At 36.6% G+C, this 25,797-nt stretch overlaps 1 protein-coding gene across 2 annotated transcripts in view; it reads right to left on the bottom strand.

Annotated features, from left to right (window-relative positions):
* The window catches only part of LOC131052376 (protein phosphatase 2C and cyclic nucleotide-binding/kinase domain-containing protein), a 119,704-nt gene that overhangs the window by 66,441 nt on the left and 27,466 nt on the right, over positions 1-25,797 (bottom strand). The window contains exons 5-6 of one of the 2 annotated variants that reach the window (XM_057987025.2): positions 25,646-25,771; positions 7,305-7,367 (exon numbers count right to left, since the gene is read on the bottom strand). In XM_057987025.2, the coding sequence (XP_057843008.2) occupies positions 7,305-7,367; positions 25,646-25,771 (189 nt within the window). Of the gene's footprint in view, positions 1-7,304; positions 7,378-25,645; positions 25,772-25,797 lie in introns of both variants that reach the window. The other variant, XM_059210045.1, reaches the window with a different exon arrangement.

The raw sequence follows: 25,797 nt of genomic DNA, 5'->3' as shown, positions 1-25,797 counted from the left end.
AAGGTAAGGAAACATACACAGCATACATAAGTTTGAAGGAAGGCAAGAATGGTGACTTTCAATTTATTATAAGGCTAATGGCCAAACTTACAGTTGCATAAATGCAAGATAAATACAAGAGAAGTGAAAGAGCAAAGAATAGCTCAAACCAGTAGGGAAAGAACCCCTTACAATGAGGCTTAACAGCCTTTATATAGAAAAATGGTTACAAGAGTGATCATGCCCCATGTGTGTGCAAGGAAATGCCAACCTGGGAGTGCAGGGAAGTGCATGCACTTGACATCTATACATGCAAGCAACCTAGCCATACCCTGAAAAGGCAACCCTGAGAAGGGTGGATTGACTGACCTTCCAAAGTCGGAGCTTGCAGACATGACATAAGTCACCACAACAAGCATGGCCTCGTACCTCCCTTGATGGAAATCCTGTCAAAAACATTAAATGCACCCATGTGGCTCCACAAAAGAAGGTGCACAAGTCACAAAAGTCGTTGGAGCATTTAAAGCTTTGAGTGTTGATCACGCCATCCGGAAGTGTTGCCAGCCAGAAAGAAGTCTGAGGACTTCGGAAACTCAGGCTCCCGAAGTGGGGAAGACAAGGAAAGAACGTCGGAACCTCGGGGTTCCAGGGTTCCGGGAAGGAGAAAAGAGAGCAGCAGGGAACTTCAAGACCTCGAGGTTCCGGAGTTCCGGAGAACTGAAAAAGGGCTAAGGAAGGAACTTTGGAACCTCGGGGTTCCGGAGTTCCGAAAAAGAAGGGAAGCAAAGGAGGAGAACTTCGAAACCTTGAGGTTCCGTAGTTCTAGAGAAAGAAAGGAAGAAAGGCTAGGAGGGAGCTTCGAAACCTCAAGGTTCTGGAGTTCCGGAGAAGGCAAGAGAAAGGAACTTCGGAGTTCCGAAATTCCGGGGAACTGAGAAGGAGGCAAGGAAAAGGCGAGACTTAGCAAATGAAATTCGAAACCTCGGGGTTCCGGAGTTCCGTGGAAGGGAAGAAGAAGAGAAAGGAACTTCGGAACCCCGATTTCCGAGGAACAGAAGAGGAGGGGGGAAAGAGAGGGAGGAACTTCGGAACTTTGGGGTTCCAGGAAGTAGAAAGGAGAGATGGCAAAGGGAAGGAACTTTGGAACCTCGAGGTTCCGGAGTTCCAGGGAAGGAAGAAAAGGCCAAGGGAGGAACTTCCTCCTGGCAAGGCAACACCTAACACTTCATGATTCTTCTGCTTTTCTCCTTGATCAACTAGGGTAGCGCTAGTCCATGGATCGTATCTCTGATCAGTTCTTACTGATGGACCAAGGGTGTCATAAAATGACAACAATAGCTGCTGGATACAGAACGGATTCTTGACATACATGAACTATGATTTCACCTATGTCACAAGCTCTCTAGCTTCCAAAGCTGCGAGAAAGGATTAATAAACTAGGTAAATTGCCCCCCCCCTCCAATAAGTTAGTTGTGGGTGGGAGGAATAAACCCTACTGTTCCCGAGGAGGGAGGAGAGTATAGTAGTGGGCATGTTACGTATAGAATCAACTATCGGGCCCCAAACTATTTGCCTATTCTTGATGATGGACTCCCCGCCACTCTAGAAGACTGGGGCGGAAAGGGAGAGGCCTTGGGGTATTGACATCATTCCTCTAGTAGAGGGTCCAAGGGAGAGTAGCAGCGGTAGGTAGATTGGTGTGTATCCTAAAGTGCCTCTAGGGCGAGGGCGTAACTGCTTAGCAGACTATGGATGAACCGTGGGTATATCGTAAGCGCCCGGTAGTTAGGCGCGAGAAGGTCTACCAAACAGCAAGTTGGTGAGAAGATTCACCACCCAATGCCACCTCTATATCCACCCACTCTGCATCGAGCCCCTAAAATTCTATGGTAGTTCTAGCAACTATGGAGTGCCCCTCGCGAATAGTAGGGTCCCTCTACCCCCCCAATCTATAGTTCTATGGCCTCTACTATTCAGCTATAATGGGGGAGGGGGCAGGCAATTCTATAACTATTTTATCCCCCCCCCCCCTTCTTACATCGACACAAATGACAATTCCAATAACATCAACAACCGAATTGTTACTCTTGCTCACAATTTCGTTGATATGTGTAAAAGAGAATTGATGTTTTGGAATAGAGAGGTTATCTTTATAGAGACTAAATCTATTCAAGTAAATGTAAACAAAAATCATATATAAGTTGGGTTATAGATAGGAAAGTGGGGCCATGTTAGTGTTGCATTTGACCACACAAAGGAATTACATAAAGCACTCAAAAATTTAATATTTTATAGTGTAAGTTAAAAAATTCACTAAAATATGAAGCACACAAAAATTGAAGCAAGATAAAAAAGCACCTAGAATGTGCTGCAATTCCTTACAAACGTAAACCTAGATTGCTTCTGTCTTTTGTCTAATTCTTTAAGGGTCTTTGTTGTTTGGTTCTCTTAAGCTCTTTGTCTGTAGTGCATGTACTATTTGGGATTTGTTTCATAATGCTCACAAACTCAACATTTGTAAATATTAAATTAATTGCTCATATCATATATAACATTTATAATTCCTCTTTTTTTCCATTAGCCATCTACTCACTCACATTTCATCATTTCCATACATCTTTTGAACAAAACCCTTTTCTGTTTTTGAGATCCCATCAATTTGTTTTATCCAATCGTGCATCAAGTCACCTTAATCATCTTATCCTTCATTTTAATATGTTAACAGTCGTGTCACTTGGAGCATCCCTAGCCCAATCTATCCACCAATCCAATGTAGCTAAGTATCCTATTTTACTTTTTTTGAATAGGCATTCCTTTCTTATTCACAAAACCATTTCAAAAATTTTTTAAAAAAAACATAACCATGTAAAATGGCACCTCGTCGTTTACCACTCCAATTCATTTTTTCATATGAAAAATATACGACATGATCACATTATCCAATTAACTAAATTAATATTTATTATTTAGTTAATTATTTATCTCTAACTAATTAACCATTTCTCTATTTATCTATTTTTATTCCACTTTCTTCTTTTATCCAAGTTAATTAATATTTATTATTTAGTTAATTATTTATCTCCAACTAATTAATTTGGATCAAAGTCACAATATTTATGTTTTAATTGCATTTAAATTTTAAATTCATAAAATATTTGATATATTACTTTATATAATATTCATCTCACATTAATTACATTCAAATTTAATGTTAAAATTTTGATGAAATTTTTTACAACTAAATTTATAATCATAATAAACTATACTATCTCAAATAATATAAATTGAGAAAATATGTTGTAGATAGTAGATTAGATAAGACCGTAGGTAGTAGATTTCATCCAACTCCTAATGGCTTTGCAACGTGAAAATGAAAACTATTAAATTCTAAAGCACCTAATCTTGATTCACACCTTTAATGGTCGAAAAAATTTACAATTTAGTACAGAAATTCAGTCACTCGATTACTTCATTATTCTATTTAGTAATAATATATAAATATACTCGCACGAATTTATACATCACATGCTATGAACTGTGTGCCAGAGTATTCAAATTCATATACGGTATATTTTTGTGCCTTTTTTCTGCTGAGCATGTGATGTGCCTTTTTCCGTTGAGTATTAAGCGTTGTCAAGGTTGTGTTAGGGGCCTTGAAAACCGCATCAAATTCCACTAAAAACTGGCAACGCCAGCAAAAACCTGATGTGAGAAATGTGGAAACTAGTGGAAGGTTTCTCACAATAACATAGCCTATTGGCTAATTAGAAATCAAAGATCTAGACTTCTAGTGCCCTTTCATGTTCTAGTTCAGGCCACATAGGCAGAAACCAACTGTGTGGTAATTTTATTTATCTAAAAAATTTGAAGATTTATCAAGATTGCATTCTTCATAAAAAATATATGTGTGATCATCATTTATATTAGAAAATATAACACTAAACTTTTAATTTCCTTTCATATCCTAGTTTAGGCTGTTTGGAATAAAAGTGATATTCACCTTGTAATCGTTTTAAACTATTGTAATTTATTTATTTGATATTCAATTAATTATGTGTACATTTCCAAGGATCATGGAATGGACCAACTTGACCAACCAAATTGGTATTTATAATTAATGATTATTTTTTAGGTGACTTGGAGTATGCGTGTAAGTGGCATGATATGGAAGGTCATTGGATGCTTGGCATGAAATGGCTGAGATTATTTGACTGTTTATGGCAATGTAATAGGTGTAAGAAGCATCTATGGAATTGTCAAAGGTTTAAGAAAACATCTACAATGATGTGTAAAATATTGGTTGTCTTTTTTGGACTTGGGGAGTTGTTATTCTGCCTTCCAATGGGTTTTTTTGTCTTTCAATGAAGTTGGGTGAACAAGTTAATGACAAAAGTCTTGAAACCTCTTAAAAGATGCTTGTAGTTGTAACTCCCAAACACGTCACGAGATACCTTTTGTGCATGTAGAATACTTAGCTCCTAGTTTGAATCCATTGTATTGAAAGCCATTTATAGTTTCTTGTATTATATTTTCCTATATATTGGAGCCATGAGATAATTAATAGTTTGTATGGTTGTTTTACGAGTTATGTTGCTATTGAAATGCTACTAGACTAAAGGGGAAAGTTGTGTTGATGTACTCTACATTTATGATTAGTGCAAGCTTGTACTCACTTTGGTGGTGGGGTTTTTACTCAAAAGGATTTTCTCCACACATACCAATGTTCTTGTGGCATTTCATGTTTCTAGTTTCTGCAATGTTATTTCTATTTCCATACATACGCTATCATTAATGAATTTCTAAGCACTAAGGATCAAACGTTTTTACTATATTTGAACCTGGATTATCAACACAAGCCACATAGACAACCACCTACCGTATGCAGTAATCTTATCTGAAAATTTAAGATTTGTCAAGCTTCCTCCTCTTGTTAACAAAGAATATGACACTTTTATAGCTCATCCAAATTCCACACAACTCTGCTAAAGCTGTTCGTTATTAAAGTAAGGCCACTGAAATTCTTTATTTGTATGAAGGGCGTATTCTTTGTTGTTCAAAACTCCAGATAGTAAAAGTTTGAGACTGACAGGTTGGAAGGTTAACTACATTTGGAACATCAACATGGGTGACTAAGTTTATCAGACCATCAGGGTAAACAATGTTTTATGCATAATACCGACAAGGAGAAAGAAAGAATAGGCAAAACAAACTTTCTCAAAAGTCCAACCTCTATGAATGAAAGTTGGCTTTTAAAAAGAGGACTATGACATCTACATTAATTGAAAGAAAGTGTTCAGATGGGTTTAACCAGTAAAAGTAAGGGAGATAAAAATGTGAATTGTATTACTTACAACTTACAAGTCAAGAAGATGAAATACGACATAATTAAGTCTAATATCTCTTCATGTTTCCTTATTTGGCAATCAAGAGAAGCGACATTTTATGCATAAGACTGAAGAGAGGAATGAACGTTTATGAAGAGAACAATATATAGAGGCAAAATACTTTATTTATACCTTTAGGCCTTACAAGCCAATAAGCTATGAATGGAAGTTGTATGTGAGTCTACATTATATGTTTTATGTCAAGGGCAGCATTCACACTGCCTTAGATATACGGGCCTGAGTTGGTGCCATTTCCTTCTCAATAATAGGCTTGTATTCTTGCTTGTGTTCTGTCTTATCTATGTTAAGAGCATTATAGCTCGATTTCATTTCCAGTTTCATCAGATTGAACTACTATTCATCATCAATTAGTTTCCCTGTTTCCATCAACATGCTGCTTTTCCACTTCCTCAAAAGAAGTTATCCAAAGCCACCTCAATTGGCTCACTTATCCATCATTTCATTGAGTTTGTAAGCATATTGCTAAGCAGCCGTGGGAACTCTAGTGGCAGCAATGAATGTGATCTATAAATTTTGGTGGATTTTTCAATAGCAAACACCATTCAATCCGCAATCATAGTTCCTCTGCTATGGTCTTTGGACAAGTGGCAATTGCAAACAAAATAAGGCCTTTGGACATGTCAAGCAGCATCAATTCTGAAGAAGAAAATGGTAGAGCTGAGGGTGGAAGAAAACTTGAAAAGAAATTCACAACCCTCAACAGACAAATTAGGGCACTGCATGGTATGCTGCTCAATGGAGATCTGTACACCCATTTTATAAAGCTATATTGTGGCACTCTCAAGCAGCCAATTCCCCCCTGCTGCCTGTCACAGACCCTGCCCATAGATATGCTTCTTCAGACCATTGTTTTCATTGATCCAGTGACTGAAATGGTATGCAGGCACCTGGGTCAGTCATACTGGAGTAATTTTTCTTCTTCTATGTGCCTTTCGCACAGTTCCCTCTTTTTTGTCCTATGTAAGGGATTCTAGATTGTGGATTGTCTGAATTAATGAAGCCACTTCAATTGACAAGGATCAGTCTTTTAATGCTCCTGGTGTGTCCATATCCACAGGGCTCATGTAATCATAACATGTGTGATTGCTTTTTGTTTTGAAGTTAGTATATGGACCGTCACCCTAAGTTAATATATGGGACTGAGACCCTACTCCCAAGCTTGCTCGTCAAAGAAAATCAAAAAAGTTACGTATAGATTTTCAGCAGCTACACTTCAGATATAAAGCAATTCCAGCAATTTACATTTTAGTACTTTCTGTTAATAAATTATTTTTCTTCCGGTCTTCAGAATCACAGCAGTTAATTACACAAACAACCAGGGCTACCATCAGTATCCCTGGAGCAACTTCCATTGCTGTCAACACAAAACAAGAAGAAATTGAAGCCTCAAAACCCATGGAAAGTGAGGATGTCTGGGATCCTCAAGAAGCTCATCAACCTCCAGCTTTTGATATGAGCATATTGACTTAATATTTTGTTATAGTTGAGCATCAAAGAAATCAGATAGTCTAAAACCTTCAAACGACATTGTGATTTTGTGTTTCTGTAAATCTATGTTCCAAATTTGTCCTTGTCACATGATCTCAAAGCGTTGCTATTATTATCATGATATTAGGATAACTGCAAACTGTTTTGGACCATCACGGATCTTTCTTTGCAGCTTTTTAGTTATTTTATGATTTTATCACCTTATGGTATACACTCCCCTCTTTATTGAACAAATTTCGATATATAAATCAATTTTTCACTTGTACATCAAAACAAAAATAGAGACAAGATTGAGAAGAGAAGACAAGGAAATCTACCTTAAAATTAACTTTTCTTATTCTCTCTTAAAAGTTATTTGCAAAAAACGAGAAGACCTTTTTATACATGACAAAACTAATGAATTATTTATCACTTGTTGACAAGAATGTTCACCTTGGAAACAAGGACATCAAAATCTCCCTTTTGAACAATATAGAAATGATCATCTTCTCCACCCTGCAAAAACCTTTCCCAGAAAAAGAATCAATTTTCGAGCTTATAAAGAAACTTGAAAGGAAAGAAATTAGCTGTCCACTTCCGACAAGAGAAATTTTCAGTGTATTTTTATAATAGACAAGCAAGTTTGACACAATCTTTTCATTTATCTCATTTTTAGAATGTTGGGACCTCCATAGACATTCAATCCTGATACAGCACATTGAACTACAAAACTCACTTTTGTTAAAGTTGTAAAACTCGTCAGGATCATACCAATATATGCAATCTACATAAAGATCGACACCACCATAATAGTCATCACATCATTAGAAAGAAGTAAATAAATACAAGGCTTTGCCAGCACAATGAGTTGTCATATCATTCATTTTTTTCTAATTATATGTTGAGCATACTGTGTTATGGGTTGCCACAGGGGCATCCACTAATATCTTATGCACATTGATATATTGGTATGATAAGTTTTCTTTTACTTAATTCTCTAATGGTACCAAAGCCTAGATTTAAATACCTTCAGGTTTCAGCCCTTTGCAATTACTTGGTGTAAAAAGCATGGCAGCAACACCGGAAGGTATTTTGTCATATTTTGGTATTTTGTGAGGGTAGCCTTTCTAGAACAGATGAAATCGTCAGCAGTCACGTTTCTGCATTTTTTTAGATTTTACCATATAGGGGTTGAAACAAACAATAAGGCAGTTTTTATACATAATCTTCTAAAGTTCATAATTTAGGCATTTTTTATACTTGTTTCTCAAATAGTTGGAAAGGTATTCCAATGATCTACACGGTGGTGCTATTATTAAACTTAATGGTTAAAGACCTTGTGAGCATGCTAGAGTTGGTTTACAAGAAGTTTAAATGACACGTGCCAGAAGTAGAGTGACTCCATTGATACATTGGAGGTTATGTGTCCAAAGATGACCAACTTACACATACAATCAGGAACAACTTAGATGAAATGTTCTTGGTGTTTTGCTTCATGTTTTGGACACGATCTTTGAACTACACATGTTTGATTCAAAATTGTTTGTTACATTTTCATAGGCAACATGTAAAACCCTATTTTCCTAAATCAATTGTCGTTTTCTAATGTATACCACCCTTTTGTCTTTATATCTTTGTTGTGCCGTTAGGATTACCATGTTTGCTTGTATTGGAGCATTCAAATTTTTAGCCATGCTTGCTCATAGTGGAGCATTCCAATCTTTAGCCATGTACAGTTTGTTTTAGTCTATCTTGTTCTTTCATACACCTTTGTGATTCCCTTACTTATTTCCCTGCAGTTTTGTTTGTTTATTAGAGATATATGAGAATCTAGCTATGCCCACAAGGAGCATGTGTCCCCAATCAAAGCCAATGTTGACTCGAATTCCACCCCTACATTTGGCTTCTTAGTTATCCTCTTTTATGTGGGTTCCATTCTCATAGAACCTTCTTTTAATGTAATTAAATACTGTTTACTTACATCAATATTGTTTTGCTCTCCCAAAATTTGGTAGTGGTTTTCAAAACTCATGAATGAGTATTGGCCACTTCATTGTCTTTATCTCTATTTTTCTTCATCTGGAAGTTAAAGTTTAAAAATGGTTGTCCTCTTGCATAGGTCTCTTATGCCTAGGTCCCTTTCGTGTTTTCTCTTAAAATTAATATTTGTTTATCAAGTGTATGCCCTCTTGGCAATGTTCTCCACTTAGAAGAATAATTTTTTCCAACTTCTATAACTTCACTAGCATAAAGTTTGCTACAATCACCAAGTGGCATCATACAAAGTAACCTCACGTTGCATAGTCACCCAGTTGCTAGATGCAAGGTTGGATATATCAAATGGATAAACTATTGCATCCAAGTAATTTTCACACCAAAGTTGGCCACATTTAACCTTTCTTTGCCTCAACAAGTGTATTAATCCAAAATTTATTCAAACCAAGTTGAAATTCCATCAAATCTAGGATGGTCTCACAACAAGCTTTCCTCAATTTAGCTCATTTATAGTGCAGGATATGGGCCAAAAAATACTTTTATATCCGACTTCCATTTGGTTTCGCATCCAGATTCCACAGTGATGCATTCATCCAATGGATCAATTATTTACGAGACATATTTCTCCAAGGTCAGTCTAAGGATAGTTCACAAACTTAAAAAACACTCGTTTTTTAAAAAGAAACAAAGATTTTATGCAAACTACAGCTACAAATGTATTAAATGAGTTTGGAAGGGTCTACAGGCAACAGCCCCCAACAAAGTCATCAAACAGCACTCCTTGCTAGGATTTGGGGACAGCACATTATTTCATAATTTTATAAAAGGCAAAAACCAATGCTTATAAAGACAAAAAATAGCATTTTGGAGTGTTTGATCCACATTTTTTACACATGCCACAAGTCACATGCTCAAACTCATATAGAGGATCCTCATGTTGCATAGTCACCCAACTGTCGAAAGCTTAGGGTATATCAAAATAGACAAACTATTGCATCCAAGTGATTTTCACACCAAACTTGCCCACAATAAGCCCTTTTTTGCCCCAACCATGCAATTTCTTAATCAAACCAAGTTAAAACTACTTCAAATCTAAGATGGTCTCTCACCAAGTCTGTAGACTTATTTAAGCATATTTCACGGTGTAAATTGTTGCAAACTTGTGTTCAATTCTCGAGTTTGAATTTCAATGTTTGTGTAATTAATTTAATCTTTATTGAAGCATTAGAAAATTAGATACTATGATTGGAATTTCAATTAAGTTATCCTCAGTTTGGTTCATTTCCAGTGCAAGCAAGATATGGACCTGAAAATTCTTTCATATCTAGCATTGATTTGGTATGCATCTAAGTTCAAAGGTGATGCATTCATCCAAGGGATCAATCGTTCATGAGACATATTCTTCAGGGTTAGTCTTAATATAGTTCACAAACTCAAACTCAATAGACCAAAAATTTCTAACTCAAGAAAAACTCAGCAACTTAAAAAACACTTAATTTTTGAAAAAAAACATAGATTTTATGCGAAATTAAGCTATAAAATGTATCGAACATGCTTGGCAGGGTCTAGAAGCAACACACACAATGAAATTGAGGGGTAGCAAACCATTCTCATAATTTTATAAAAGGCAAAAAGTAATGCTTGTAAAGCCAAAAAGAATAGTGTTTTGGAGTTTTTGATCCACATTTTTTACATGCATCATGAATCACACCAAATACTTGGTGAGTACTCACCAATTGTAGACAAACTAATAAGAAAACTCTCAGGTCTAAACTCACAAATACTCACCATTGTTGTTTTGGTGAGTACTTAGTAACGCACCAAGTTTGTGAACTATGAGTCATAAGTATTAAAAAGTGTTGGATTCTAAAGAGCTTTGAGTTTGCCATGCATTGGCTGTTTGCACTGTTTTTTGATTCACGCCAAGGTACCTGATATTTTACAATTTTGTTGCTCTATGGGATTTTGGGCCTAGAGAGACATTGACATAAACTTAAATTTGAGGATCACATCCCATGTGGCTCTCACCATAGATTTCCAAGACCTTTATAGAAGAGGCAAATCTGAAATACTTAAAATCAAGTTTCAAGGTTCCTTTGAATACAGATTGAGTTTGCACCCCTCTAGTGCCTTTTTGCCTTCAAAAAGGCCAAGGCTTTGTCAAATCCTACGTCGCATTCAAACCAAATTGATATTCCTATTTCATAATTTCGATATGGTTCTTTTAATTTGGATTAAGATCTAGTCAATTGCTATGGTGGGCGGGTGGACCCAAGCTAACTTGGCATTGTAGAGGTAATGTGGACCTACAACATGTCACAACCTCGTAGACGATAACTGTCAAAGGATGGACAAGACAAAATATGTTGGAAGCAAATCCAAAGGGACTACAAAATCTGAAATTTAGTTGTGCCCAATTTATTGTAATATTGTACCCAAATAAAGCTTCTGCCAAACTTTTGCATAGATGAAGTCTTTGTGCTATGAGAGACATATGGGACAAAAAAATTTATGACATCCAATTAAATTAGATCTAGGTACCAAATACACAAAGCTTTGGAAAATTTCTAAGACATGGATGAACCCAAAGGGTGGGGCAAGACTGCACCATGTAGTGTCATCTCACATTCCAATAATCATTGGAAGTAAAAACCAATTGAAAGTGCCCAACATGTTTGACAAGAGCCCAAACACAAAAAAGGTTGCAACCCAATTTAATTAGGCTTGTATTCAAGAGAAACATGTTGATTGCTGGAATTTAGTTGCTCTATGCCCTTATCAACCAATGTTTTTATTTGTTTTTCCATGTTTTCCAAAGGTAGCATCCACAAATATGAAGTGGTCTAATAGAAACGTGTAACAAAGCCATTGCAGATTGGTGTTTTTTTGGTTGGTGAGTTAATCTTTGTACACCCTAATCCCTTGTTATGACTTTAGGCCTCTTGGTTGGTTCATTGTGTCCAAGGGTGAAATGATGTAGACTGGATAAAATCTGGTTTGCCGAGGGATTTCAGATGGGAAATTGGTTCACACCAAATTTGCATTAAAGAAAAAAAATTTAGCTATGGGGGAATGAGTATGGAGCCTTTTGCCTAAACCAGTCAAATCAGATTTCCAATCCAAACTTTACCATGGTATAACCAAGATGCTTTATGAAGTCACAGTGATTTCATAGGAGATGATGGTTGTAGATTCATGTGCAACTTGCATTAGATTATCTCCAAGTGGTCGATCAACATACACCAACTCCTCAGAAATATGAAGATCCAATTATGTTTTGCTTCCATGCATGTGGTTTGAGCCATTGATTTTCTATTGATGACTGACTCTTGGGAATTAAAACCAATATAGCCTTGAGTGATGCCACATGAAAGCACTTCTTGCATTCCAGCCTAAAGCGCAATTTGCAACCAACTACAACTGTAATAAAGGATTTCAAGGGAAGTTATATAGGTAGGATGGTTGTGCCGCCAATTGGCAGATCCAAGGTGTTATGAGAACTCTAAATATTGAATGTACAGAACTCTAAAACCCTTTGTTGACTCTGACATTGTTTTTTCCTTGCCTTGGTTCTTCTTCCTAGTACACATGCTTTCTCTATTTAAAACTACCCAATTCACCATCCTAAACACCGAGAATCTTAAGAAGCATCTTATCTGGCAAGCCACACCAATGATAAAGATTGATCACCAAGAATTCTATACACACAAAATTTGAGTTCATAAATGGGGAAATCAATAAAGAAAAATGTAGTTAATTCTCATTTTCGTGGCTGCAATAAATTAACTTGGAAATGCTTGGTGATTTCTCAGAGAATGTGTGATATTTTGTCAATAATCCTAGTTGAATTCAATTCAATCTGACTTTGGATCTTTAATTACGATTGAGCAAGGGAGAGGTGTTGACTATCCAGATTGTGCATCCCTTGTTTCTCCAAACATAAAGATTTGTTCACATTTCTGTTAGGGGATCTTTGCCAAAATTACGAGCGGTGTTAATAGATGTGTTTAGTCAATGGTGTTTTCTGGAGTGTTGTCTATAAATTTTGTGAAGAAAATCAACAGGCAACCTCTCAGTGTTTTCCAAATCTCTATAGGTTGCATTGTACTTCAGGATGCATCTAATATATGCTTCTGGGATTACACTTGCTGATTTATAGATTAATTTTGGTTAGTTTCTAGTATTGCATACAAGTTCCTAGTGAAGAAATGCACAAGAACTCAATATTAAATCCTTTGAAGGAAAATCAAAAATTGTAATTTTGAAAACTATATGGATTATTGATTTTTTTTGTAAAATACTTGACATTTTCAATTCTTTGAATTTGCAGCAAATCTAATTGGAACTTTAGACAAATTCTTGTTCACTAAGTGGAAAGTTTATTATTGGCTCTTGTTTAAATTCCATAGTTTTGCACTCCATCACATCAGATTAAATATTGTTTATATAGGCATTGATCACATTAAATCTTTTAAAACCTTTAGTAATCTTGCAAATTTGTCTATGTTACTGGTTTGGTCCCCTAGAGGTACATGGTAATGTCCAATCGGACCCAGATATGAATCCAGGTTCAGTTCGACAAGGGATCCGTCTAGGGTCCTTAAAATACATTGTGAGATTATCCGATATGAATCCAAGCAAACCCATCATGAATTTCTAGATGTTTTCCACTAAAGCTGCAATGAATCCGCCCTCTCTGAATCGTTTTTTAAATATTTGAAAATCTTTTTATTTTGTGTTTGTTCGCCCCTTGCTTTCCCTACCTTTCAATTTTTGTGGGTCTAGAAATATTGCAGCGTTTGTTAAAATCGGCATTACCACTATAATCCTCGTCCCACCCGTGCATCCCTCTCCTCCTCTATCCATATCACAAAGAATGTTGCAATGAATTGGTGCAGAGCATGAGGTCGCATTCCCCACAACTTCAACCTTCCAAACATTTTTGGAGAAGAATGAGATTTTTTTGGAAACAACAGTTTGTAGTCTTTATAGATTTTAACGGCCTCCCAAAATTGGTGCTTAAGCCTTTGCTATGAGTGGTGAGTGTTCCTTCCTTGTGAGGTAAATTGGATCATTTACACCATCAACCAGCTCTGTTGTAATTGATCCATGGATTGGCATTGGTTCACTTGTCTATGGAATAGGAAGAGAAAGTTGAGAATGGATCAGCTTAGCTACCTGTTGATGTGCGTTTTATGCACATAACATTTCAAAATAAAATATCAAAGTAATTTACCCCCTCTTGAACAAAATCGCCTCAGATGCTAAGGGTAAGATCAACTAAAATGATTCCAAGGTTTCTACATGTCAGGTCTTGACGAGTGGGTAACTCAATGGTCGATGTGAATTGTTGTGTTCACTTGGGGACTTACGCAAATGTTAGGATTATCTTCTTCGATCATGAAATATGCAGAATAGGTGTGCTGACAACTTAGAATTTAGCAATGTAGTTCTGGACTTGATTCTTACTAAAAAATGGGCAAAAGGAATAGGGTTCAAGAAATTTAATCTAGGCCTGAGAATGTAGAAAATGATGAACAAGTTTAGTGGAATCAAACTAGGCAAGGTCTCACAAACAGGTATTGACACAAGCTTAGTGCAATCGTCTAAGGTATACTCAAGGATTTTCAAACTATCACCATCAAACGTTGACACCATCCAAGTTGATGCTTGTCAAGGGACGCATAATAGTTGAAGTTAAGTTTACTCAAATTTCTAGTCGACTACACAAGGTGCACTTACCAGCGGCAAGAGGCTAGTGGTATGGCTTAAGGATTCCACACAAATATATTCAACAAATCTTTCACTCAATCTGATAAACATGAAAACAAATTCTAATCTAACTTGGAAGAATTGAGAACCATGAATGCAAAGACAACATTTGAAGAGCAAAATCACCAACAATTGAACAATGATTTAGATTCAAATAGCTGAAGCATATACCAACAATTCTACAAAAAAACTCTCCCTTGCAAACGAGAGACAAGGAGGTATATATATAGTCTCTTACAAAATGGATGGCCAAGATTGATTCAAGATAAACGGCCAAGATCATGCCAACAAAACCCTAGAATTGCCCTAATTAAGGTTTACATCAAAAATAGCACCACCAACATATGGCCCAATAAAAAGATACCTAGTCATCAAATAGGGAATCTTCTCCCTGCATCTCTCTCTCTTAGCATACTCTAAGAATCTAGCCAATACAAAATCTAACTCCTCCATGGAAATGCTAGGCAAGGTATCTTGTTGCAAATCAATCACGTCCAATGAATCCAAGCAACCATCCAAAGTGTTCTCCCAGTTTGGCGTGAGCTTCTACGAACTATGAACATGAATCAACAAAGAGACCAAATCATCTATCAGACTCTTCTTCAAAGAGTCCAACTAACAAAAATACATAAGTTTCATCTTGTCTCTTAATTCGACTAAGTGTAAACCACTAGCATCACTAACATCAACACCCAATAATTCCTCAATTGAGGCAAGGATCTTCAACTGAATGTCTTGAATCAATCCTTCCATCTCTGTACAACTCATAAGTTGACTTCTTCACGGCCAATGAACAATACCAACCATGGAAATCGTATCTATCTCCATTGTGCACAATGCTATCGTTGATCAACGTGGACTTAAGAATCTTCTTAAAAGCTCTGAGGTGTGGAATAGTCTTCTCCTGAATAGGCCGGAATTCTTCCCAAACTCCCTCCAAATATTGGATTCTAAACATGAGCCCTATTGTCCTATCATATGCCTTGACAAACTGAGTAAGGAAATCATTTGCATGTTTTCTTGCACTCTCAATCCACCTCTCCACCTCCGAGAGCGTATCTCTCGTTGCCTCATAGTGTGAATGTAGTCCATGATCAACCGCAATAGGGGAAATAAGGGTGGGATTCTCACGCCTTATCCCCGCAATATACTCTCTAAGTTTGATATTCTCTTCTCTGTACTTCTCCTTCTCAATTTCTCTATCTAATCTTGCGTTGATCGCCTTAAGGTTATAACCAACCTCCTGAAACTCGTGTTCTCTTATAGTACAACCAAGGGCAACTAAAGTAATCTGGAAATCCATAGGAGTAGCAATGTCCGTTGTCACACCTCCAATAGAAACAGTCACCTACGCAATCCGCAGTCCTGTCTCATCTCTAGCTATGTGCGACAAAATCTCAGCTCTCTTGGGTTCTTTCTCCTTATTGCTCCTAGCTAGGTAGTCATCAATGTTATCAATAGGTTGTACCTCTATCATTTTCTTACTTTTTTCCATACTTTTCATCAGCCAATCAAGAATAGCGGCCATCTCCATACCATCATTGAGACACATATCTCGATCAAGTCCTCTCAATGTCGAGCAACATCATCATCATCATCAGGATTACTCCTAGTCAAATCATATATCTCATTTCCCATATTAAATGGTATATGCCTCCTTGGACAGTAGGGGATCCCGACTAATCATCATTCTCATTTGGTGGAGCAGATGTCGTTGTGGCATGTAACTCCTGAATATTCCCTGGTAGTATCACTGTGTTGGAACATTGTTTGATCTCCTTATTTTGTTCTATGATTTCAATTTCCTTAATTGATGAGACACTGAGAGGTGGTGATGGAATGATAGTCTTTTGTTTCTTCTTCTTGACCTCTTCAATCTTCTTCCCTCTGGCCTTGACTTCTCCTGGTGTGTTTTTCGTTCTCTTGGAAGCTTGACTCTCTTCATCTGCATGAATCCTAACATCACTGATAGTCCTCTGATCATCTTCGGAAGTGGATTCTTCCGACTTCATCTTGTCATAAGTGAAGGAAACACCCATATCAACTAACTTATTCATCTAAATATCCACCCATGTACGAGAGAAACTCAAGACCTCTCTCAACAATATATTCAAATCAATCTCTTCTAATTCTGACCAATTAGGCAATAAGATTGCCTTCTTCATTTCATTTTCATACTGTGGATGCGTATGATCCCTGTCATCTAACACCTGATCAGGAATGAGGAAAAGTCCACACTTCCTCATGAAATCCACTAACATTTTGCACCACATTCATATCTTCATTGTCTGCTCGTCCATTAGGTTGGCCCAATAATCTTCTATATCGACCTTGTGGATGAACTTCTCTTCCCTGATCCTTCCATCTTTCTTATCTGGATCAAATCTTTCTCTTTTCTTGAAGGTTGCAAATCGATAAAATGCAAGCTCCTCACTCGCAGTGTTGGCGGCTAAGGCAAACTGGCAAACCTCCAACGTCATCCCAACTGAAATAGGGAATGTCATGCCTATCCTATGCTTCTCTCTCTGAATGGAATCAAACTCTAGAAGTTGTCTCACCACTTCCAATAAGATCATTCTGTCAAAAGGATACCTAGGAAGCCTGTAGGGTTCGGATTGAAACCCATGAATCCTAAGGTACGTGAAAGTGGGAAACTGAATATACCATGATCCATTTTTCTCTATTAGCTCTATTGCCTCCTTGGACAACCTCCTGTGGTTTCCGCCTTGTAGCTTTCACGTGATGTACATTGTGAATATGTCATTCACTCTCTTATAGTCTTCAATTCTATACATGTCCAGCTGGGGATAGCACTCATGACTCCTAAACTGTCCTTGCCCATTCCCAACTTCACCTCTGCATATCAATCTTTTGTATGAAACAAACCATGCAAGCAGGTATACCAAGTAGGAAGTCATCCCGAATGACTTGGACCGCTCTACATTCCTCAGCTGAAAGTCCAGATTGTCACTTATGATTTTAGACCAATTTATCAATGTCCCTCTAAGACAATCCTGGATGAAGTAGAACATCCATCCATCGTATATTGCACCCTACAGCATCCCCATCACTCTATTAAGCAGGAATACTAAGTCACTATATTCCTCTTCGAAGTCTGTGCACATGAGTGTCTTGGGAGCCTTGGAATGATGAAGCGTAGACTCGATCATCCACTCTATGTTTATTATATTCTTACACGCATCCATCTTCTTCGTGTACCGATCTTCATAACCATCCTTAGTTGCATTCTTCATATCTGCTCCGCGTGGGATTCCAGACACTTCAGCAATCGCATCCTCAGCAAGGTAGGTAATGACAACGCCCTTAGGAGTCTTGATCATTCGCGAGCAAGGATTATAACATCATGCACACTCCAAGATAAGCTCACTGCATTGTATGGACTGTGGAAATCCAGCAGCTTAAAAATACCACTCTTCATAATGTTTACATACGCTGGGAAGGAATCTGATTTCCGACTCCGAACATCCGTTGTCATATCAGGTTCAGGCTCAAGAAATGCATGTTTGTCTCCAGTATCTTTTGTTGTTCTCTTCTTTCCTTAAATCCGAACTTCGACATCACACCTGTACGAAGCTTGAAGTAAGAACTTGGGAAAAATATAATATTCTTAATAGAATTCCTGACTTCTTAATGATTTAGGCTAATTAGGGTATGAAGTCAAGAAAATAGTCCATACTTTAGGTAGATCTTAACAATTTAAATACAAAATGTGACAAGATTCGGGTATGAAACCCTCATGAAATCAACACCTCCTTAGAAATTTCGTGCAAATCATAGTGCAAAGGAGTATACCGGATCAAGATTGACTAGGGAAAGGTGTGAAAGGTTGTGTTTTCACAAAAAATTATGTCTGAAGACACCTTCTGCAATCAACAATGGAGGTCACAATTCTGAAGACAACCTGCAACTAAATAAATTAACCTCTCAAAACAAGTTGCAATCATTCAAAAATATGCACAAACTTGATAAAAAATAGTATTGATGACGAAAACAATCAATCTTGGGAGCATAGGTATGGCTGGTAAAAGATAAGTTTCTGAGGACAAGCAGGCTATACAGTTGCAGACCTGAGACAGCCCTCCAATGGTCTGAAAATGATCCCAAAATGCCTTCAAAATGTCTCCAAATGCAAATCGCTATAGTTGTGGTTGGCTGGGCAATAAAAGTTAGGTTTGAATATTGATGGACAACCAACAATGGAGGTCAAACTAGCTGAAGCAATGGCGTCAGAATTCAGATCTGCAGTAACATCAGCAAGTAGGAACAATGGCAGCCACCAAGTGTGAAGGGATCCACCAAAATATGGCACCAATCTAAAATCAAAATTTTCCAGCTATGGCGTCACCTCACACAAGTCTGAACACAACATTAATGGCCCTCAAATCTGCCAACTTAGGTCTGAGAACTCCTTAGCAAAATCACTACCTCACCAAAAATGGCGAACTTCACCAAAAATCGTGGCACTTGATCAGCAATGGCAGCAACGAAATCATGTCGCCTAGCTGGAAAATGGAATGGCAATGGGAAAAAATGGCAGCAAGAAGAGTCTTCAATCAATCACTTTACTTGAACACTTGCTCCAAAATCGCCAACTATGGAGAAAATCGCCCTTTGCACAAACACACTTGGCAAACTCAAATAATAAAATTATGTTGGACTCCTCCCTTTAAATTTGCTTTCATCATCAAATTTCACCACACAAGCAATGTTTGACAAAACGCTTGCTCTTATACTTGCTTGGGTAAAACTGATTTGCTTCTAGAAGGTTGAAAACATTAAATGCTTATTGCAAATCATTTATTAATTGTTTTTCATCTTTTAAATAATCATTGCCTTTTATTATGCCGAGAGGCATCTACAATGACATCAAAACGTCTATAAACAAAAATCCATTTTTGAAAGAATTTGACATGCAAATGACAGGTAAATGCATGAAATATGTCATGATTCAACTTTTGTGGAGGTGTTATTTTATTACCCCAAATAAAATAGAACCCTCGCCACTTGTCTCCAACTAGATTCACAACTTTATGCATGCAGGACTTTAATGGATTTGTATACTTGGTGTTTGGTATTTTAGAAGAACATTTATTTTACAGATGATTCTCTTCTATTATAAGATATCTCTCAGCATATTTTACATATATTTTTTTAATATAAGTATACTAGTTAAAAAACAATTAAATGGGGCTCATTTATTAAAATATTTCAATTTAAATCAAAAATGGGCCAATTGGGAAAATCGATCCTAGTAGAGATTAAAAATCCTCACAAAATCACTTTAAAAATCATCAAATATCCCCTTAGGGGAAAATCGATCTCAGTCTCAAAATTATCAAACGTGCATAAAAATGGGGCTAGGGGAAAATAGATAAAGTGTGGAATGAAAAATTCCACTTAAAATTAAGTCATCACACAAAAATACCCCTTTGGTGGAAAAACGACCTCATCAAAAATCATGAAAAATACTCTCAGTGGAAAATCGATGCGAGTCTGGATGAAAATCCAGACAAAAATCCTCAAAACTTGTCACAAAAGACCTGGTGGAAAATCGACCCAGGTGTGGAATGAATGCAAACGTCATCCGCAACCTTGTCCATGCCTCCCTGGTGGAAAAACGTGGGTAGTCAAGATAAATCCTGATACATAGTCAAAATTTAATGCTTCCCGGGGAAAAACGATCCTAGTATGGATTCACAGTGATGGAAAAATAGAGCAAGTATGGACTTCAGGGGAAATCCATGTCCAATCTGGATTCTGAGAGGGAAAAACCATGGGTAGTCAGGATTATGAGGGGAAAAGCACCTCTAGTATGGAATTTTGATCTTTTAACCCTTAGAATATGGATTTTACTCCGGAAAATGATGATTTTTCCACTCAGAAATCACTTAGAAACTTTGAAAGTTAATAAAACTCAACTAGACTTAGGCAAATTCATCAAAATTGGAGCGTAACACAAGGAAATCTATCGGGACAAAGTGCGAAATCAACTTGAATAATTCTCTAGGAGCGAGAAAACAACTCCAAAAGGTCTAAAAACACCTTCGCACTTAAAATCACCGATGAGGACATTTAAAAACACGTTAACGCTCCAAAAGGGTCAACACTTAAACAAAACTAGGATCACTAAAAATCTCAATTTTCATGTGCTTGATCTTATAACTTCAAAACCCTAAACGGCACTAGGCATGATCAAAACTCCGAGACTCGAGCATGAGAAACACAAAATTGCCCACTAAGCAGCCAAAACCCTAACCTAACAACGCAGAAAGCAGGAAAAGAGGGAGTCCCCGTTAGCAATGGGGTGATGTGTGAAAAGGTCACAACACTACCGTGGTACAAAAGCATAGCAAGCAAGTAGGGAAATAATACTTATAGGTATTTTGATAGGAATTTATATAGTTAAAGATTAGGTCTTGTAAATGAATTAAATTAGTTATTAGTAGTAATTATTATTAATAATAAAAAAAAAATTATGTAATTTAATTTTAAAAATTAATACTAACTTTCATTGCGATGGCAGAGGAGTGTCAAAATGGCCAGTGCTCACAATTTGGAATGAATACACCTTCGAGCTTAGGAAACCCATTATCAGGCATCATTTGGGTTTTTTGCTGAAACTGTTTAGGGTGGTGGAGAATGATGGCAAAGAATGGATTGAGAAATACAAGCAGGAAGAAGGCCTTGGCCATGTGAAAGTGGACAGGAGTCTTAAAGAAAATTTCTGGATTGTGCTGCAGATTGAGCATGATGAAGCCCATCCCGAACACAACGTTGATGTGGTGGCAGGTCAGACATGAATTCTTCTATGGTTTTGGGCGTGCCTTCAGGTAGGGTTTTTTGGTCTTTGATACCGAACAAGCGACTGTCTGTTTCCAATTTTGTATAGGGCCATTATAATTGTCTGTTTCAGGGGTTTACGGCCCTCATTTCATTCTGTGTGGCCATTTTGTCCTGGGTCTGTGTGAGGCCGTATTAGCGTCTGGATTTTAAGGGCATGAATGGTTATTTCTGAAATCTCTGATGTAAAACTTATTTTGATATTAATATAAATGCTTCGCAGCTCTTCTGTGTATTACCAAGCCAAAAAAGAAATACTGACATTCGTTATATGTTTATTATTATATTATAATATTATAAATGATTTTTATAAATATTGTATTAGGCTTATATCAAATTATATGTATATATTTATGATTTTTAAATGTTTTTATACTTACAAACCCAACCCCAAAATAATTTTGACTGAAACTGCAAACCGAATCCCCGAACTCAAGACTGAACATGTACGAGGATCAGTGACTTAGATATTAGTTGATTAAATTTTACTTTTCAGGTTCCCACAAGTCGTTCGAAATATTAACAGGGCATACCTTTGGGAAAGTTACCTATGATAAATCCATGAACAGACAGTGTAACCTCTTTTTAAGATTCCAATCCAAAAACCTTAGTGAGTTAGCATGGGGATGTCATGTTCCTTCCTATTTAGGTCATCTCCCAGCACTCCAATTACTAAAGGTGTTTTTAAACACCACCACAACATATTATTAAACTAATATTTAATTACAAAAATAACAAATAAATATATAAATAAAGTAAATTTTGAATTTGAGTTTCAGAGCCCAAATTTGGGGCCTAGGGACTATTCAGTAATCCAGTATAAAATCTGTCCTGGCACCATTAAAAGGTCTACTTTTGAAAATTCAAGTTTGTGAATTTTGCATTCTAGCCGGACGAAAACCCTGAGGTGGAAGTCATTTCTGAGGTGGGACACCAATCTCACCTCTTTCTGGGCAGCAAACATTTCAGGTGCTGCAGCAAGCATGGCATTCATTTTGTTTATGGATCTACAGGTGTGGAGATGTGAATTGTTTAGAGTGAAACAAGAGAAGATTACCTTCATCCAGGAGAAGATCAGTGCTTGTGTGTAATGTCCCCTATTGGAATCTACCTAATTTAGTCTTGAGACAACAATTCTAACTTAAAGTGAGAGTTATACCATATTAATAAATATAATTTTATCAAAACTGAATACCATTCATTATAATATTTAACTTAAGATTCTAAGACTAGTTTGGAAGATAGAGCTTATCTTGATAACTTCCTCTGATTTGTATACTTGACGTATATGTCTCAATGTTAAAAATTGCCACTACATATGATCTTCTTATAGATTAGTCTTCAGTCTGGTGTATAGATTTTATATACATAATATCTGATTTATTCCGATGTCTTCATATAATTCTCTTCTTATATCATATTCAGTTCTATTATATAAATTATTAATACCCCATTATGGATTTGCTGCTATGTCATTACTGATTTCAGAACTCTTCCTTAATACTGAGATCCTTATATATGATCGGAACTGCTAATTTGATTATTCCATTCTCCTTCCCTATAGCTTGATTATGAATTGCTTCTAGTAATGGCTGCAACATCTGATCAATCACATATGCTAAAGGCCAATGCTCAATAGAGCCTATCAATCTGGATACAAAGAAGAATAAAAGACCGATCCGACCCTCCTTCTTAGAATGAGATCAATGCCTCTTTAGTATGTTTCAAAGGGATGTGAATCGAATGTTTGCATCTCTTTATTTGAATAAAGAACTTTTCATGGTAATCGCAACCCTTAGTGGCTAACTAATCGGTGATTAATTAATTATCATTGGATATACCTTGTTGGCAGCGATGATGCTGATTTAATACTTACTCAATAATTATGGAGGTATATATCCATATATATACAGATCATTGTTTGTTAATTGATACATGAATTAATATTTAATCCTTCTTATCCAGTGATGATGAAAGTATGTTAATCACATGTCTTACATCCTTATTGATCGATTTCACTAAGCATTCCTGCCACGATCATGGTTGGGCTTATTTGCTAACTATTAATGGCTACATAATATATTCGCCGCTCTAAACTGATTCACTGCCTTTACCTTAATATGTCAAACTCCAACCTCTATCATATGATCGGCCACATCCTGAATCCTCATTCGTCAATGGAAAGACCTCCAATCAATTTAAACTACTTAGATTCTTGATGTGCACATCAACAAAGGTAATGGTAATGCCACATCTTTCATTTGTCTTTGCATATTTAGTTTTGGTTCCTACTCTACGGAATCTCAATACATATATCTTTGTGTTGACTTTCCTTAAGATATAGATAATCATATCTTTATCAGATAAAGTCGCCTCTTGTATAGAATCTCATTATCTTGTTTGGTATCTTTAAATCTTTAATTTAAACTTATTTAATAAATAAATTTTAGTTAATCATTTGTTGATAATTATTATATTAAATAATAATAATAATTGCTGAGTTTAGTATATAACGATCAAGGAGGGGACATGACATTGTGCTTCAAAGATACATACTGGTGGAGGAGTGCCACGATTTGAATCTGTAACTAGCAGCAGGCCTAACAAATCTAGTAGCCTAATCAGACACCGATCACAGGTCAGATCTCTCCTGTAGGTGATAGCAGCAGCAGGTTTAGGTTGGAATAAAGCTACACAGAGGAGATCTCACAAACCCTACGCAATTAAGGTGCCTGCAGCACAGCTAGTTAACAGCATTAGAGAGAGAGAGAGAGAGAGAGATTCATTTCAATACCCTAGGACCGTGGAAGATTGCATCCAGCAGCCACTAAAACCTTGGAGGACGTCACAGTTTTCAGCCTGAGTATCAGGCTAGGGTTTTCAGACAAGAGCAACAAAGAATCATTGATCCTTTATGCGACTTCATCAAGAGGCTTGGCTTTCAGTAAACCTCTCTTATTCAAGGGGATGTGTAACAGCCAATTTGTAAGAGCTGTACCTCATAATTACATCAGAAAATTTCAAAGACAAACTGTTTTCTGCAAATTATTCTACTGCTGTGTAGTATTCTATGATTACAAGCTTTGTCATTGTGTGTTGTGAATACATTTAAGTGAACTGAGTGCTACTGATTTCTTAGATTGATGTTTCCTTCCAATAATCCAGTAATCTGAGTTTGATTTCAACGGTCCTTAAAACCCTAGGGATGTAACTGGGAAATAATTTCACCCAAGCATCTGATCCAACATAACCCTGAAAGTCAGTCCTTAGGATACTTTTTATAATCACAGAATGCAGTTTGGAGCACCAACATAATTCATGTACCAGTTCTTGAGTTATAAGGCAAACAATGCTGAGCTCTGATACAACTGTTGGTTTTAGTCTTTAAGAGAGTTAATATACTCAAGGAGGCCACAATATAAAACACATTATTTGCAGGAGTCAACTCAATTGTGGAACACTAACAGAGAAAATCACAAAAAACATGAGAACTCCTATCAAAATACAATATTGATCATTAACAATCCGAACATTCCAGGAATGTAATAATTAAAGGAGCAATACTAGGAAGATTTGAATAAACACTATCCATTTTACAGAATAATAAAGAAACCAAGAAATTACATTAAAATTAGCTCAATGGGCCTTCAAAAGACAATCAGATGTAACGGAAAAATCATAGAAATTATAGAACCATTATAGTGACCTACTGAACCAGATATAATATTCCAATGATATATAAGACCAAGTCTATGAAATATATATGACAAATCAACACGTGTGGTATCCTGGCAATGGCATGTACTAGTCTATCTCAGACTATCATAAAGCCCACTTCAAATAGTTATATAATAATGTGTTTATTTCACAATCAGATTGAACAAAAATGCTATATTTTACACTCTAGTACAAGAGTATAACATACTGGTACCCCAAAACAGCCTTAAATAGTTTTATTTTCAGTTGATGTGGAATGCTATCAAATTTTTATATTGGCATGTCATAGGTTGCTCTCACAGATAAGTATAGGGAAGCAACCATCATCATCATCAAATTTTGTCATATACAATGTGGAATGTACAATGTGCATGTGTGCAAATGCACAAACAATGAAATCTGGCCTTGCAGTTAGAATAAAAAGGCAAAGACAATGTTAAAGAATAGACCTGTCGGATAACAACATCTCCGGCACTAACTTGAACCTTTTCCATACATTCATACAACATTTGGCGTTGTTCCTTGCTTAATTTGTTGAATAGAAAATTTCCTTGCAATGCCCGGTCAATTTGATCCTGATAAATCAATTTTTATAAGATGA

Source organism: Cryptomeria japonica, chromosome 8 (genome assembly GCF_030272615.1).
Source record: "Cryptomeria japonica chromosome 8, Sugi_1.0, whole genome shotgun sequence".
Taxonomy (NCBI): Eukaryota; Viridiplantae; Streptophyta; class Pinopsida; order Cupressales; family Cupressaceae; genus Cryptomeria; species Cryptomeria japonica.
Note: the sequence above shows the minus strand (reverse complement) of the source record. Positions and strands in the feature narration are given on the sequence as shown.